Consider the following 15,843-nt stretch of genomic DNA (forward strand, 5'->3'; position numbering starts at 1 on the left):
AAGGGTATAAATACTTGAAATTCTTTTTTAGAATTCTTAAAATTCTATAATCTACTCCCACATATGTAGTATATCTGAAACTAGATTAACCAATCATTAGTGCAATGTTCTCTTATAATAATAAAAATTATTTGTACTTCCATAACAGCACTGGTCTAAATAATCTTACATTGTAATTACATGATCCATATGTAAATAGTAGCTCTAAAATACATAATAATTTCATTCTCTTAAAATGGATAAATACTCCTTTTCCAGTTTTGGTTATACAAAAGAAATCCCAGATTATAACATGTATCTGGGGGAAATAATTCCTCAGCTAATATTGTTACAGAGGGCACCCCCTAGACCTACCAATGTTGAACCTCATATCCACATAGCTCCTTCATCTTGAGCCCCAGGGTACCTTTCCATTAACTTCTATTGTCCTGAAAATTTACAAACATGAAGCCATCCCCATTAATTCATTCTGTCATTCAACAAAAATTTAGTGAATGATTTCTACGTTCCAGGACAGTTCTAGGTGATGAACAAGCAGATCTAGTCTGAACTCACAGAATTTACATTCTCATATGAGAGAAAGACAATTTCAAAAAATCAGCAAATACATAATATAGTTTCAGGTAATGATAAGTGCCATTAAGAGAGCATAAAGCAGGATAAGAAGCTAGAATGAAGAAGATGGGTAGCTATCTCAGTAAGGGAAGGCTTTTGTCTTACTGAGAGGGTATCATTTTGAGCAGAGGCCTGAAATGATGTGAAGGAGTAAGCCATAAAAATACTTGGGAGAAAATGTTCCAGACATACAGTAGACAACACAGGTAAAGCCCTGTAACAGGAAAAAGCTAGGCATGCTCAAGATTCCCTATTATAAATACCCACATCTCAATCTCCCTGAAATACTTCATTCCCTAATCTCTAGAAACCAGTCATCAGAGCCACTTCTCCCTGCTTCCTGAATCCCATACCCCCACTTCCTCCAGCCCACATCAAGTTCCTTTTCTCCCTTTGTGTCCTGCCACAATATTTGAACCAGTATGTTTCTTTATGGCACTGCTAGTTCTGACATGAGGGGAAGTAAAAAATGAAAAAATCCTTTCTAACTTCTCAACCATATGTAGGACAGAGGAGAATTCATTTACCTAGAGGAGGAAGCAGGGTGAGAAAGAAGAAAGTGGAGAGGCTAAGTGGTAAGGAAGAGGAGGGTAGAGAAAATGTTCATTCTAAATTCCTGGTTGGAATCTGGGACCCATTTCACAAGCTATAAACATGAATTTTGGTTTAGTGACTGTAGAATTAAACATTTATATAACCTGGGCCCTAATCTCCATTTATTATATTTTTTGATGAAAAACTAGGTGCAGAATAACTAAAAACTTTTTTTTAACATCTTTATTGGAGTATAACTGCTTTATAATGGTGTATTAGTGTCTACTGTATAACAAAGTTAATCAGCTATACGTATACATATATCACCATATCTCCTCCCTCTTGCATCTCCCTCCCACCCTCCCTATCCCACCCCTCTAGGTGATCACAAAACACCGAGCTGATCTCCCTGTGCTATGCGGCTGCTTCCCACTAGCTTCTGTTTTACATTTGGTAGTGTATATATGTCCATGCCACTCTCTCACTTCGTCCCAGCTTACCCTTCCCCCTCCCCATATCCTCAAGTCCATTCTCTATGTCTGCGTATTAATTCCTGTCCTGCCCCTAGGTTCTTCAGAACTTTTTTTTTAAGATTCCATGTATATGTGTTAGCATAAGGTATTTGTTTTTATCTTTCTGACTTACTTCACTCTGTATGACAGACTCTAGGTCCATCCACCTCACTACAAATAACTCAATTTCGTTTCTTTTTATGGCTGAGTAATATTCCATTGTATATATGTGCCACATCTTCTTTAACCATTCATCTGTTGATGGACACTTAGGTTGCTTCCTTGTCCTGGCTATTGTAAATAGAGCTGCAATGAATATTGTGGTACATGACTCTTTTTGAACAAACTGTAAACAGAAAGAGTAACATTAACTTGAATCATTTTTATTAAAAAAAAATAGCAGAAGATTGTAAAACTGTTATTGCAATTTTTTTCACCTGTTTTTGTAATTTGTAGGCATTGGGTTCTGATGCAGTTGCCATAAAAGTGAGTAGCCATCATAATTCTTCTCTAACGTTGGGCAACAATAATCTTAGATATAGTTGTGTTGCTTCAAGTGCTTCTGTTCTTTTCTCATTTTCTGTTACATGGGTTACAAAGAAGACAAAGCAAGGGACAAAAAAACCCCAGAGATTATAGTACGTAGCAGTCAATTAAAATGCTATGATACTGTGTTTGGTTTGCAGATTCTTTTTTACACTTAAAAGTTTTTATTAGGAAATATTTCAAACACACAGGAAATTATCTACATATTATGCCAAACACCTGCATAATTATATCCAGCATTGTCAAACAGCAATTTGTTTTTAACATGAAATTATATGGCCACCTAAAAAAGAGACATGATGTGTCACTCAATTTTTATTTTGCTAAAAGGTCATCAAATTAATACAATATTTCCAGATACCTCAGTTCTTTAATCCTCTAGTACTATATCAAAATTTTTCTTAGAATGTCCCTGTGATAGAATTACCTTAGATCTAATTGCTATACTACAGTATTACATTTGATAGTACAATTTACATGGCAGGCCAAGTGAATTGAAAAAAGACTCTATGAAGTACTTTGACATCATAGAAGAAAAATATTAAAATGTAATACTCATATAATACATAAAATCTTCTGCAACTTATATTATTAAAAAAGATTATGCAAAAAAACTGAAGTTTAAACATCTCTTACCTAAAAGTTCAATAATTCCTGAATGAATATCAAAATACTCATCAGTGGGCTTCCCTGGTGGCGCAGTGGTTGAGAGTCCGCCTGCCGATGCAGGGTACACGGGTTCGTGACCTGGTCCGGGAAGATCCCACATGCCGCGGAGCGGCTAGGCCCGTGAGCCATGGCCACTGAGCCTGCGCGTCTGGAGCCTGTGCTCCGCAACGGGAGAGGCCACAACAGTGGGAGGCTCGCGTACGGCAAAAAAAAAAAAAAAAAAAAAATACTCATCAGTTAATAAGCAATCTCTCTCTTGATTATAATATTTTACTATGACATCAAAGAGTAACTTCTTCTGTGTATTCAATCTTGTCTCTTCATTTCTGTTTTGAACTAACTGCTCGCTGACAGTAACTATTAACTGGTCAGGGAAATATTCCAAGCATTCAATTGCTGAATTAAGCCAGTTATCAATCCTGGAGGTAAAAAACAAAATAAAATAAATTAATGGTTAACGTTTCCATTTAACTGCCTAAAACATTGTTTGATAAAACAATAAAATCTAGCTTATAATTAACCAAACCTAAAGAAGAAACTAGTTTTGAGAATCTTTTTAATAATTTTTGCTGGATGACTGAAGGAGTAAATGAGAGGGAATAGCTTTTCTCCTCACCAAATACCACCACACCTTTTTGTACCTTTACTTTCAAGGAATTAAAATATTTGTGGGCCACCTTTTCATTATTTGTTTCTAACTTTGTTAAATTTTGTTCAGAGGAGTTCATCTGTACTGTTGCATTGCACTGGTGTTTCCTCTCCCCTTTCCCACTCTGATCATTAGGTGCATATGGTTCTATCACTATTCGAAAATAAGATACCAAATATTTCCCCCACTAAGATGCACAGTTTATCCCACCACACACTGTTTTCCCCTTTTTTATCTCCCGACCTCAATAAGATAAGCAACTTAGTATCCTTTCACTCCTCCCTCCCTTCAGTGATGATTTTGGAAGGCCTTTAATTCCCCCTTCTCCTCCACCTTCCCCACCCACAGGTTTTGCTGAGATAGGTTAGTATTCATTATAATTTCCCTTAATACTACGTCCTTCTTTTTTTGATATCTTATTTAGCACTTATATTTTGTACATTCTCACACAGCCTTACCATATCAACTTCGAATATGTTGTGTGTACATGTGTGTTTGTATGCATGCACATATGTGGGTACAAAATTAGGGAGAAGAGAAAATAGTGAGAGCGCACAGACCAAAGTTCATTGCCTACCAATTTTTCCTTTCCTCTTCATCTGTTTCCATCTTGGGGTTCTGGTTATTTCTTTGTAGTCAGATTAAAATCTTTCCTCAAATATTTTCCTAGGAGGGGGTTCCTGAGTGATATATTCTATGAATTCTCGGTGATCCTCAAATATCTTTCCTTCTTCCCTCCTATTCTCTTTCCCGTTCCATTTCCTTTTTTCTCCCCACCCACACCAACCCCTGTTGAATGGAACATATTGCCTAACATGTGTGACTTATTATCTTCTAGCTCCTAGTGTTGCAGATGAAAAAATTAATGACAGTTGGATTGCATTTCTCTTGCAGATAACCTACACTTTCCACTTGGAAGCTCATAAAGGCTGACTAGCTGCTGTCTGTTTCCTGCAGAGGCATCTAAAGAAATCCTGTTTCTTTGCTGGTGTCCCTATATTCTCCCTGACTCAGGGGCTGGGGAAGACTCATTTGCTAGGTCTTTCTCAGCCTGTTGAATTAGGAGCAAACATGTCATGTGCAAACAGGACACTGGTTGATGATCTAAGTGGGTTCACAGGTCTCTGATCATCAAGCTCTTTGTAGGATCTGAAGCTTTCGGGTTCTCAGGTTTGGAGTCTGATGTTCTTTTCTTGTTTGGCCCATGTGGCAGAAAGCATCATATCAGTTCTCTTTGCTGGAATCTCAACAGTACCCAAGGTCTTATACTTATGGTTCCTAGCAACTGATTTATGATAGGGCTTATTTCATTGGACTGTAATGTTTTGTTTCATGAATGTCTCCCCTACTAGACTGAGGATTCTCTTAAAGCAGGAATAAATAAACTGGTAGAAACCATGATGATTTTTATTTTATGGTTATAGAATGGAAATAATAGAACTTTGAAAAAACACTCAGGGCTGGTGCAGGGAAAGAATGATTGACAAATCATGACTGAACTCATATGAATGAAACCACTCAGATTTCCAATAATCTTCTCACAGGTCATAACCAGTGTCTTTCTATTTTAGATCAAATGAAAATTCACAGTGATTAATTTTTAAATCAATGATGATGTCTGCTCACACATATGAATATGTTCTCACACCTTAAAATACCAAGGGCAAAATATGTGAAAGAACATTTTAGTTATAAATTGACAATAAAAATGGTCACTCACTCAAGTAGACATAAGCTTGGAATAACCTGTCTGTCGAGGCAAGTGTTTGAGATAACAAGATCTTCCTCTTTACTTAATTGGAGATTTTGTGTTTTAACTGGAAGTTCCAAAATATTTTCTAAGAATGGAATGTGAATCAGTTGAAGAATACGTAGGAATGTTTGTTGTTTCCAAACATGTTCCACAGCTTAGAAAGAAAAATAATATAACTATCATACTAATAAATAACATATACATATTCAACCAGTATCATAGAATTCTTCCATTTCTAGTAATACAACAGAAAAGCTAATAATATAATGGATTGATTTGTTAGATAATTTAAATTTGCTAAATTACAATTTCTCTTTTCAAGATTGACCTTTAAATAGACATCAGGGTTATGAGCCATATTGATTTTATTTTCTGGCTATGTTAATTATAAAGTGATATTATCTAGCTTTTAAGGTGATCAATAGGTTAATTCCAGATATTAAAAAAAACTACTGGTCCTGCTTATAAATTATTTTGATGATTGGAGAGAATGAGATTACTAATTATTTATAATTTTATTCAAAGCAGAGATAATTGTAGTTAAATTGCTTTTAAATAAAAATACAGTATTAGGTTAATTTTAACTTGGGTTTCTGGTCATTTATGTTAAGGGTTAATAAAGTTTTTCGTTATCCTAATTATCAGATCATCATTAATATTTTGTTTTTCCTTTAAATGAAACAAAATTACAAAAGCAACAGCTGGGCTTCCCTGGTGGCGCAGTGGTTGAGAGTCCGCCTGCCGATGCAAGGGACGCGGGTTCGTGCCCCAGTCCGGGAGGATCCCGCGTGCCGCCGAGCGGCTGGGCCCGTGGGCCACGGCCGCTGAGCCTGCGCGTCCGGAGCCTGTGCTCCGCAGCGGGAGAGCCCACAGCAGTGAGAGGCCCACGTGCCAACAAAAAAAAAAAAAAAAAATCAACAGCTACAGTAAATCTCTCGGGGAGCTTTACTGCCAGTAGCCTACGTATTAAATTTGGACCATAGTCATGATTTGTTTGGTTATAAAGTATTTTGAATAGAATTAACTTGTATAAAAATGGGAGATTTCAGGCTTCCCTGGTGGCGCAGTGGTTGAGAGTCCGCCTGCCGATGCAGGGGACACGGGTTCGTGCCCCGGTCCGGGAAGATCCCACATGCCGTGGAGCAGCTAGGCCCGTGAGCCATAGCCGCTGAGCCTGCGCATCCGGAGCCTGTGCTCCGCAACGGGATAGGCCACAACAGTGAGAGGCCTGCGTACCGTAAAAAAAAAAAAAAAGGGAGATTTCATATAAAATTCCGGGTTTCAAGCTTCTCTAAAAATATCTTAAGAGGGCTTCCCTGGTGGCGCAGTGGTTAAGAATCCACCTGCCAGTGCAGGAAACACGGGTTCGCGCCCTGGTCCGAGAAGATCCCACATGCCGCGGAGCAACTAAGCCCGTGTGCCGCAACTACTGAAGCCTGTGCTCTAGAGCCTGTGAACCACAACTACTGAGCCCATATGCCACAATTACTGAAGCCCGCGCACCTAGAGCCTGTGCTACGCAACAAGAGAAGCCACCACAATGAGAAGCCTGGGCACCTAGAGCCTGTGCTCTGCACAAGGAAGAGTAGGCCCCCGTTCGCCGTAACTAGAGAAAGCCCACGCGCAGCAATGAAGACCCAACGCAGCAAAAATAAACAAATAAATAAATAAGAAAAAAAAATCTTAAAATCTCATGACACTGGGCTTTAATTAATGCCTGACCAAAGTTAGCTGATATGAATTAGTGGCTACCTTATTTGCATTGGCATGTCATTTCCAGCTCACCACAAACCCCACCACTTCCTACTGTATCCCAAACAGTGAAGTTGAGTGTCAGCTACCATTTTCATGGTATTGTCCTGTTGGTTTTGTTACAGTAGAAATTAATTTCCCTATAGTTATATCTCTTCCTTAAGTGGGAAAAGAAAAAATAGCCAAGAGGGCCCTACATTTCAAGCAAAACAACAATTTTTCCTACACGTTTGAAAATGAAGTACTCACCTGCTCTCCAATCTGCCTGGCTCCTAAAGGCATCTGAGTTTACTACTTCTGAGTTATTGGCCCCAAATAAATCAAATTAGCAATCTTTTAGTAAAGACTTGAGATCGTAAGTAGCCTCTAATCAATCAGTCCACATTTGTCGATACCAACCTTTGGGCACAGCACTGAACCAGGTGCTAGAAAAAGATACATATATAAAAATAGTGGCCCTTCAGCAGCCACACCCTATGTAAGTAGGTAAGGATAGCCACATATGAAATGGATGAAAGCAAATTTTATCAATTCACCAAGAAATATGAATAGATATATTATGAATACATCCAAAAGTGGAAAAAAGACTATTCTTAGCAATAGCATCAAGACAGAACATTCATTTACTCAACAAATATTTATTGAGACCTGTTTTGTATTAGGCACTGTTCTAGGTTCCAGGGATATAATGGTAACCAAAGCAGGCAAAATCCTGGCCTTAATGGAGCTTATATTCTAGTGGGGAGAGGGAGGCAGGCAATAAATAAACAAACAAAAAGTGAAATATGTGGTGTGTCAGCTAATAGTAAGTTTTATGGAGAGAAATTAAGCAAAAAAGGAGATTAGACTACATTAGAGGGTTAGTATTGCAATTTTAAATAAGATGTGTGGGAATTATCATTGGGAAGATGATATTTGAGCAAAGACCTGAAGGTGAGGGAGCAGAGAAATGTGCATGTCTAGAACAAACTAGCCAAGTGCAGAGCTGATAAATAGAATAGCTAGCTCTGTGTGAGGAAATTAGACTCAAGAAGGATACTGTAGCAACACATACAGCCACCACCCTCATCTTAACGGAGCACTTCATACTCAATGATCACTGTGCTGAATGAAGGGGATCCAAGGGGATAGACTCTACATTTGAAAAGCATACAATCCAAGCAGCGTTTAGCATAGCCTACACACACACACACACACACACACACACACGTGCATGCACATGCACATATGCACATATATGTACATATGAGTGTATGTGTATAGACGCATAAATAAAAAGAAAATATTTATAAAATGAGGAGGCTGTCTGTGAGCCATTCATCCACTAAATGTAATCTACCAACAGCTAAGCACTGGGCCACTCAACAGGGATACAACAGTGAAAAAGGTAAGGATTGTCCCTGTCTAAATACCTCACACTCCAGTGGGAAATAATGACAAGTAAACTTGCAATTTCATTAAGTGTGTAAATGTTTTGATGGGAGAAGTACAGTGTGTTCAGTAGGAATCAAACTTTGTCTCAGCTGAGGAAACCTTTGAACAAACATATTCTTCTGGAAGTCAGGTAAAACAGATTAATAGAGGAATTGCTCCAGCTGATATTGGCATTCCCCTGAGACCTACCCCACAGAGGTGAGGTGAGGGAGAGGTTCTGCACCTTTAGAACCCCTCACATTTCTAAAGCAACGCACATATATTTCAAAAATATTAGTCATTATATTATCAGTAAGAAACACCTGTAAAAAATAAACAAATCTCAGCAAAGGTGGTTCACCTTAACTCTACTAGACTCACAAATACAAATTTGCAAAAAGCCTGCAGTCCTGGGACTGCATTGCTTTACCACTGCTGGCAGATTTTTCAACTCAATTCAAGTGAAGTTGGTTTCTCAGTTCTTCGGGAATTAAGAAATGACCTTTCTCAAAAAAAAAGAGAAACTCCATACTTTTATTTCTTGGCTGAAATGTATATAGGTGTGTTGCCAACTGCATACCTTTAACCAGCTATATTTTTCCAAATAGAAAGTGGCTTAAATTTTCTTATTGGCCAGCTAATTATTTAATCTTATAAAACCACATAGTTTTATATCTGAGGGGGTTGTTTTTGTGCTTGAGGATCACAGAAGAATCAGATTTCAGTGGATAATAACAACAACAAAAACTCCTTTCATGCCTGATTTGTTAGAGTTTAGAGACACTTCCAAATGCACTTTCTCCAAAAAGTTTTGGTATGAAAACGTAAATTCCGAAAAAGTTAACTTTTTTTAACTCATTAAATACAAGAACAACCAGCCAATTTTAAAGTTAATTCTCTTTTGCAAGGCTTTTTACAAAACAAAAAACAAAGAAAAAACCTACCCTAGCAGATTCAAGACTTTTGAACATAAAGAGATTTCCTATTAGTAATTTATTAAAGACTACTTCTCTCAAAACTATGTTTTATTAGAGAGAACAACTAAAATAGTTTTTTGTGTTTCTCTGTTCTGAAGGCTGACACATTCAGTTGCAACAAAGAGCAAACATACCAACTAAACATAACTTCAGTTGTACCCGTTTGAGAATTTACAACACCTTGTTGCAACAATAATGATAAAACACTGGGTAAAAGTATGGAAATCTAGGTCTGAATCTTGATGCCATTAGTTAACTGTGGAAACCTGGCAAATTATCTAACTTCTCTGAGTCTCAGTTTCCTTGTCTATAAAATAAACCATCTAAACTAAATTAAGTCTAAAGTAAAGCAGTGGTTCCAAGACTTGGCTGATTTTTGTTTCAACATAAAATAACATAAAATTTTTAACATAAAATCTCCTTTTTTAGGGAATTCCTTGGCAGTCCAGTGGTTAGGACTCGGTGCTTTCACTGCTGTGGCCTGGGTTCAATCCCTGGTGGGGGAACTAAGATCCTGCAAGACACACAGTGTGGCCAAAAAAACCAAAAACCAAAAAACTCCTTTTTTAAAAAAGCAAAACTTAATAGTTATTGTTGTGTGACTTACTGTTTAAAATCTCTGGCTAAACACAATAGTCTTAAAACTAAAGATATTCCTGTTTTCACCTAACATTTATTTATTTATTTTTTTTTTTGCAGTACACGGGCCTCTCACTGTTGTGGCCTCTCCCGTTGCGAAGCACAGGCTCCAGACACACAGGCTCAGCGGCCATGGCTCACGGGCCCAGCCGCTCCGCGGCATGTGAGATCTTCCCGGACCGGGGCACGAACCCATGTCCCCTGCATCGGCAGGCGGACTCTCAACCACTGCACCACCAGGGAAGCCCTCACCTAACATCTTTTTGTTAAATATGTTACTCATAAGAGTATATAAAAGTATATGTATCATTTAAAGAGTTGGGGAGATAGATGCAAGAAAGGGAACAGGCCTAAAACCCTGTTTTCCTTTGTAGAAAATTACTAGATGTCCCTAAAACTGAAAAAGCATGAAGTAGCAGTATAAGCATGACATTTAGAGACGTGAGATACATTTACAATACACATGAATTACAATTTATACAAATTGTAAATGGTTGTCTCTGGAGAGGGGGAAATGGGTGAGAGGGGAAGGGTAGGGAATTATTATTTTTTGGTAACAAAACCTGTAGGACTATTTGAATGATTTATATTATGTGCATGTATAACAAAGATAAAAATTAAAATGTTTAAAAAAGTACATAAGAGTGCCAACTTTCCTTCCCTACCATGTCTTATTTATTTATTTATCTTTCTGAGTCTCAGTTTCCCAAACTATAAAAAGGAAGTTTTACCCCTCACTTTACAGGGCTATTGTTAAATTACAGAGAATAAATATAAAATGCATAAGAAATTGCCTGGCCCAGAGAAAGGCCCAATAAATGAAAATTACTTTTATGAGCATCTTTACTGATCAATTATATCCATCTTTAGTTAGAAATTTCTAGAGGTACCCTATATCCTCATGGGAAAATGATAAGACAAGTTTTTCTTTTTCATTTGTAATAGGTAAAAACTGAACTTTTGTTGGCTCCTCTTCTTCAGCCTGTCCTCTAAATATTAATCTTTCTCGGAGTCTTCTTCTAATCCCTCTTCTTTTCTCACTCTGCACCCTTTCTTTGGGCACCGTGCATTTCCCTTATCACACTTATCCTAGTTATTGTTGATAACCTTTGCTCCTCCAGTGTGCAAATCATGCTTGTCTTACTTCCATCATGGTTTGACCACATGCAGTAAAGCGTGTAACCATTAATGAATTGTGTATGCAACCCTCCTAATTGCCCTGGGTATGGGGCTCTTCTTTCAACTGTTAAGTTGCCTTATAAGGACAAAACCACAAGTAGATGAAGTAAATGGTAAAGAGAATTAGAGCAATAGGTAGCCTAGCTAGTTTGTTCTGAAAGGCAAAGAGTAGGGAGATGTTTGGGAGGAGCTTATACAATGGGCAAAGGATATGCTCATAAGAAGATGGTCTTGCATTATAAATAATAAGGACTGGTAATGAGTTTGCATGTTTTTTTTCTGGTAGTAAGGACTGTAGTACCTCCAGTTAATCTGATCATGGTCATTGTAAAAAAATAAACTAAATGTTATTGGATCTACATTGCCTCACCTGTCTTGTCTGATGCAATCACTATGTAGAAGGAAACTCTTACGGGGAGAGGAGTAGTGAGTCAGTACGCCAAACACACTACTTCTATTGTATTTGAAAAGTCAGTTCTTGGAGACAGTAAAAAGATCAGTGGTGGGCTTCCCTGGTGGCACAGTGGTTGAGAGTCTGCCTGCCGATGCAGGGGACATGGGTTCGTGCCCCGGTCCGGGAGGATCCCACATGCCGCGGAGCGACTGGGCCCGTGTGTCTGGAGTGCTCTGCAACAGTAGAGGCCACAACAGTGAGAGGCCTGCGTACCACAAAAAAAAAAAAAAAAAAAAAAGATCAGTGGTTGCCAGTGGGGTAACGGGGAGGGAAGGAGGAACAGGTGAAGTACAGAGCATTTTCAGGGCAGTGAAACTATTCTGTATGATACTATAATGGTGGATACAGTCATCATACATTTGTCAAAACCCACATAATATACACCACCAAGAGTGAACACTACTGTAAATTGTGGGCTTTGGGTGATAATGATATATCAATGTAGGTCCATGGATTATAACAAATAACCACTCCAGTGCAGGATGTTGACAGTGGGGGAGGCTGGGTATGTGTGGGGGGCAGGGGGCACATGGGAACTCTCTGTACTTTCTGTTCAATTTTTCTGTGAACCTAAAACTGTTCCAAAAAGTAAGTTCTATTTTAAAAAGTCAGCTCTTCTTACAAAGTTCGGAAAAAAGTAATGAAAACTGAAATTACCTTCTTTTGAAAGTGGAAGAACAGGTTTGTCAACTGTGATGTTTGGAGGTAAAGCCAGAGTCCCACTCATTGTATCAATAAGTTCCTCAATTCTTTCCTCACCAATCTCTTGTGCTAGAGGATTTGAAATCACTTTGCCTTCTGGTCTGTTAAGAAATAATATGTGAATTTTTCCATTACATACAGGGCCAAAATTTCAAATATGCATTTTAATTTACTTATTAAAACTTATTTATATATTTCCTATTTCCAAAAAGGATGTCAGGCAGCTTACAATAAAAGATACAAGTAATAAATGTATTAAATAACAGAATATCACGAGAAGAGGATGTTAGGATTGTAAATAAACAGAAAAAAAAAAGTTAATTCTAAGGTTATCATGGCTGCTGTGACAGAGTAGAAAATTTCTGGTCTAGTTTCGTTTCCATAACTTTGGCTTTAGCTACTTTGGCTAAGTCATGTTTCAAAAATTAGGAAGCATATAATTCATCAGAGGAGATAAAGTTTTTCCTGGTACAAATTCTGAAATATTTTTGTGATCATGTCCTCCATAACAGTTTTACAGCAAATGCAGAAAAGATTAATTTTTACACGGCTATTTCTTTTATTGACTTCTGAAAAAAACAGAAAGCATAATATTCAAGGTTTGTTCAATGACGACTGTCCTGCCAGCAACTAAAAACAATATATTACAGTATCTTGGTTAACACTAACCTTAAAGATTCCTTTGCTTTTATTTCATCATTTAACCCAGTCTCAGAATCCTTTTTTCTTTTGCAAAAAACATAAGATGATTTATTCCCTAGAAACCTGTAGAGACTATTGTTTGAATCCTCAAATTCCAATTCCTTTTCATTTTTGAATAGCTTCATTTCTACTGGTTCAAATACTTTATGGTTCATTAGAAGTTGACAAAGACAAACTCCTTTAAGACGAGAGATATCATTACTGTTCAGGCACGTATTTTGCATAAGATGACTTAGTACTACATCAACAGCATCAGAACCAGTAAAACAGTCTCTGTATGTTCGTAAATGATGCCTCCTTCTTTTTATTACCACTTGAGTCTGAAGGGAGTGAATAATACCATCCCATAGCTGAGTAGCTTGAAAAGGACCAGAGCATCCTGAAAAAAAAAAATTAAACGTATGTTTCTAACAAATTTAGATTACACAAAAATATGTAAGTTTTTTTTGTTTTGGCAACCTTATGCTTTTGTATGGCACATCTGCTAACAATGTCTTTCTTAAGTTTCTTCTCTTCCCATCTTGTGTAAACTATAATATGTTTACTAAGTTTGCACATGTTCGTCTGCCAATAAAATCAGAGTAAACCTAGGAACTTGCTTTACTGATATGAAATATACTACTATGTGAATTTATACATCCTAATGTTACATGCTTAATAACTAGCTAGACTTAGTCTTGAAGAATATTATTTCAGGCTACATTTAAAAGGAATGTACACACACATTGGAGTCTTGATTATTATAGAGATGTGGCTTCACCAGACTCTGCTTTTCCTTTATTCTTTTTGCCTTTTGAACAATGACAAGCATTGCATGAAAGAAATCTACGGCAAGGAGCTGAAAAAACTGATCAATTTATCTGCCAGCTGTTCTTCTTGAAAAATAAAAGTTTGTGAGGAATAATGAAAATCTGAAAACAATGAAAATGTCCAGTGCCTGGGGAATAGTTAAGTAAATTATGGAATAGCCTTATTATAGGATATTAAGCAGCCATTAGGAAGAATGACATTTATAGCACGGAAGGATTTCATTAAGTAGTAAAAACAAAAAACCAATGAGGTTGGGCAGAACAATTTATATACTATCATCCTAGTTATGCAAAAATGAATTCCCAACCTACATACAAATATATGTAAATAGAAAAGTCTGGAAGGATAAACCTCAAAGTAACCTTTAGGAAATAGGTGTAATGAAAGGATACTCACTTTTTAGAATACATATTTCCAGTTTTTATAACGTACATATATAATTTTTTCAATTAATTGTAGACAGTAAAATTTTAAAATTGAGATATAATTCACATTCCACAAAATTCACCCTTTTAAAGCATACAATTCAATGGTTTTTAGGTACATTCACAAAGCTGTGCAGCTATCTCTATTATGTAACTCCAGACCATTTTATCACTTCAAAAAGAAACCCATACACACATATACACTCTTGATACGACGTATAAAATAGATAACTAATGAGAGTATACTGTATAGCACAGGGAACTCTACTTAGTGCACTGTGGTGACCTAAATGGGAAGGAAATCCAAAAAAGAGGGGATATATGTATATGTATAGCTGATTCATTTTGCTGTACAGTAGAAACTAACACAACATTGGAAAGCAACTATACTTCAATAAACATTAATTAAAAAAAAAGAAACCCATAGTTAGCAATCACTGCTCATTCCCCTCTACCCCAGTAAATTTTTATTAAAAAATTTTTAATAAGATAAGGGAATACGTTGAAACATCTAGAATGTTGTTTCTAGATTTTCGTTGTTGTTAGAATCTGAGAATTTAAGCTCTTTCTTCCTCTGACTATGAATAACTGGAAACAGGATGTCCAACTTTACATAATGGTCTGATGTTTAGGACAGAAATAAAAGCCCATCACCTTCAAATGCCTTCTGTAACAGAAGCTTTCTGTCTGTCTGTCCTTGAACTATTGGCCCGAGACACTGTGGACAGTGCATAGACAGGAGTAGGGCGTGGAGGGCGAGGAGTGGAAACGGGGAGGGTTTGAGGAGGGAGTAGGGACTGGGTTAGGGTAGGGTGGGGTGGATAAAGCTAGGAGTCTATGAGAGGAGGAGACAGGGGTATTTTCCGTCTGCCCCCTAAGCGTCATTAAACAAGTAGGCTAGGTTAAAGAAATAGTCCTCGTGCTCAAGGACTTGCCATCTAGTACTTTTAACCCCTTGTTCTAAGTGTAGCCCGCTGACCAGCAGCAGTGGCATCATCTGGGAACTTATTAGAAACGCAGAATATCAGACCCTACTCTTGAATCCAAACTGCATTTTAACAAAGTTCCCAAATGATCTGTATGTATATTAAAGTTTGAGAAGCACCGCTTTCCAGGACGCCCCAAGGAGAGTAGCTTCTGAAAGGGTCCAGTGCCCGTCCTCAGCGGGACTGGGAGAGCAGTGGGCCGGGAAAGGGGCGGGTGCAGGAAAGTGGCGGGCCCCAGAGGCCTGAGGCGCAAAGTCCAAAGCGCCCGCTCCCCTCAGCCGTCCCCCCACTTCGGTGCACATTTGGTTAGGATCCAAAGGTGTACCTGTCCTCCTTTTCCGGCAGAAAACATCTCTAGGGCTCACGAAACTTGACACACTCCGCCCTGGGCCGGGAAACTGGCTCTGGCTGCCAAGGCTACGGAACCACGGAGTCAAAAGAACCGCCATAAACTCGTGTGCCGAGCTCCTCCCCCGGCCCGTAACCCCGCCCCCACCCCGTTCTCGGGAGGCGGAGGCCGAAGACG

At 38.0% G+C, this 15,843-nt stretch overlaps 1 protein-coding gene across 3 annotated transcripts; it reads right to left on the reverse strand.

Annotated features, from left to right (window-relative positions):
• Positions 1-3,116: 3,116 nt before the first annotated feature.
• On the reverse strand, positions 3,117-15,766 carry DEPDC4 (DEP domain containing 4; the record flags this gene model as incomplete). Of its 3 annotated transcripts, none has more annotated exons than XM_082850102.1 (4): positions 3,117-3,295; positions 12,350-12,495; positions 13,064-13,475; positions 15,643-15,766. In XM_082850102.1, the coding sequence occupies 4 exons, from the start codon at positions 15,764-15,766 to the stop codon at positions 3,237-3,239; spliced, it is 741 nt and encodes a 246-aa protein (XP_082706228.1). The 3 variants fall into 3 exon arrangements, with proteins under 3 accessions (XP_082706228.1, XP_082706230.1, XP_082706229.1); XM_082850104.1 differs by lacking the exon at positions 3,117-3,295 and adding an exon at positions 5,242-5,423; XM_082850103.1 differs by lacking the exon at positions 3,117-3,295 and adding an exon at positions 7,212-7,455.
• Between the last annotated feature and the right edge of the window lie 77 nt (positions 15,767-15,843).

Source organism: Leucopleurus acutus (assembly GCF_964270905.1).
Source record: "Leucopleurus acutus genome assembly, chromosome: 11".
NCBI lineage: Eukaryota > Metazoa > Chordata > Mammalia > Artiodactyla > Delphinidae > Leucopleurus > Leucopleurus acutus.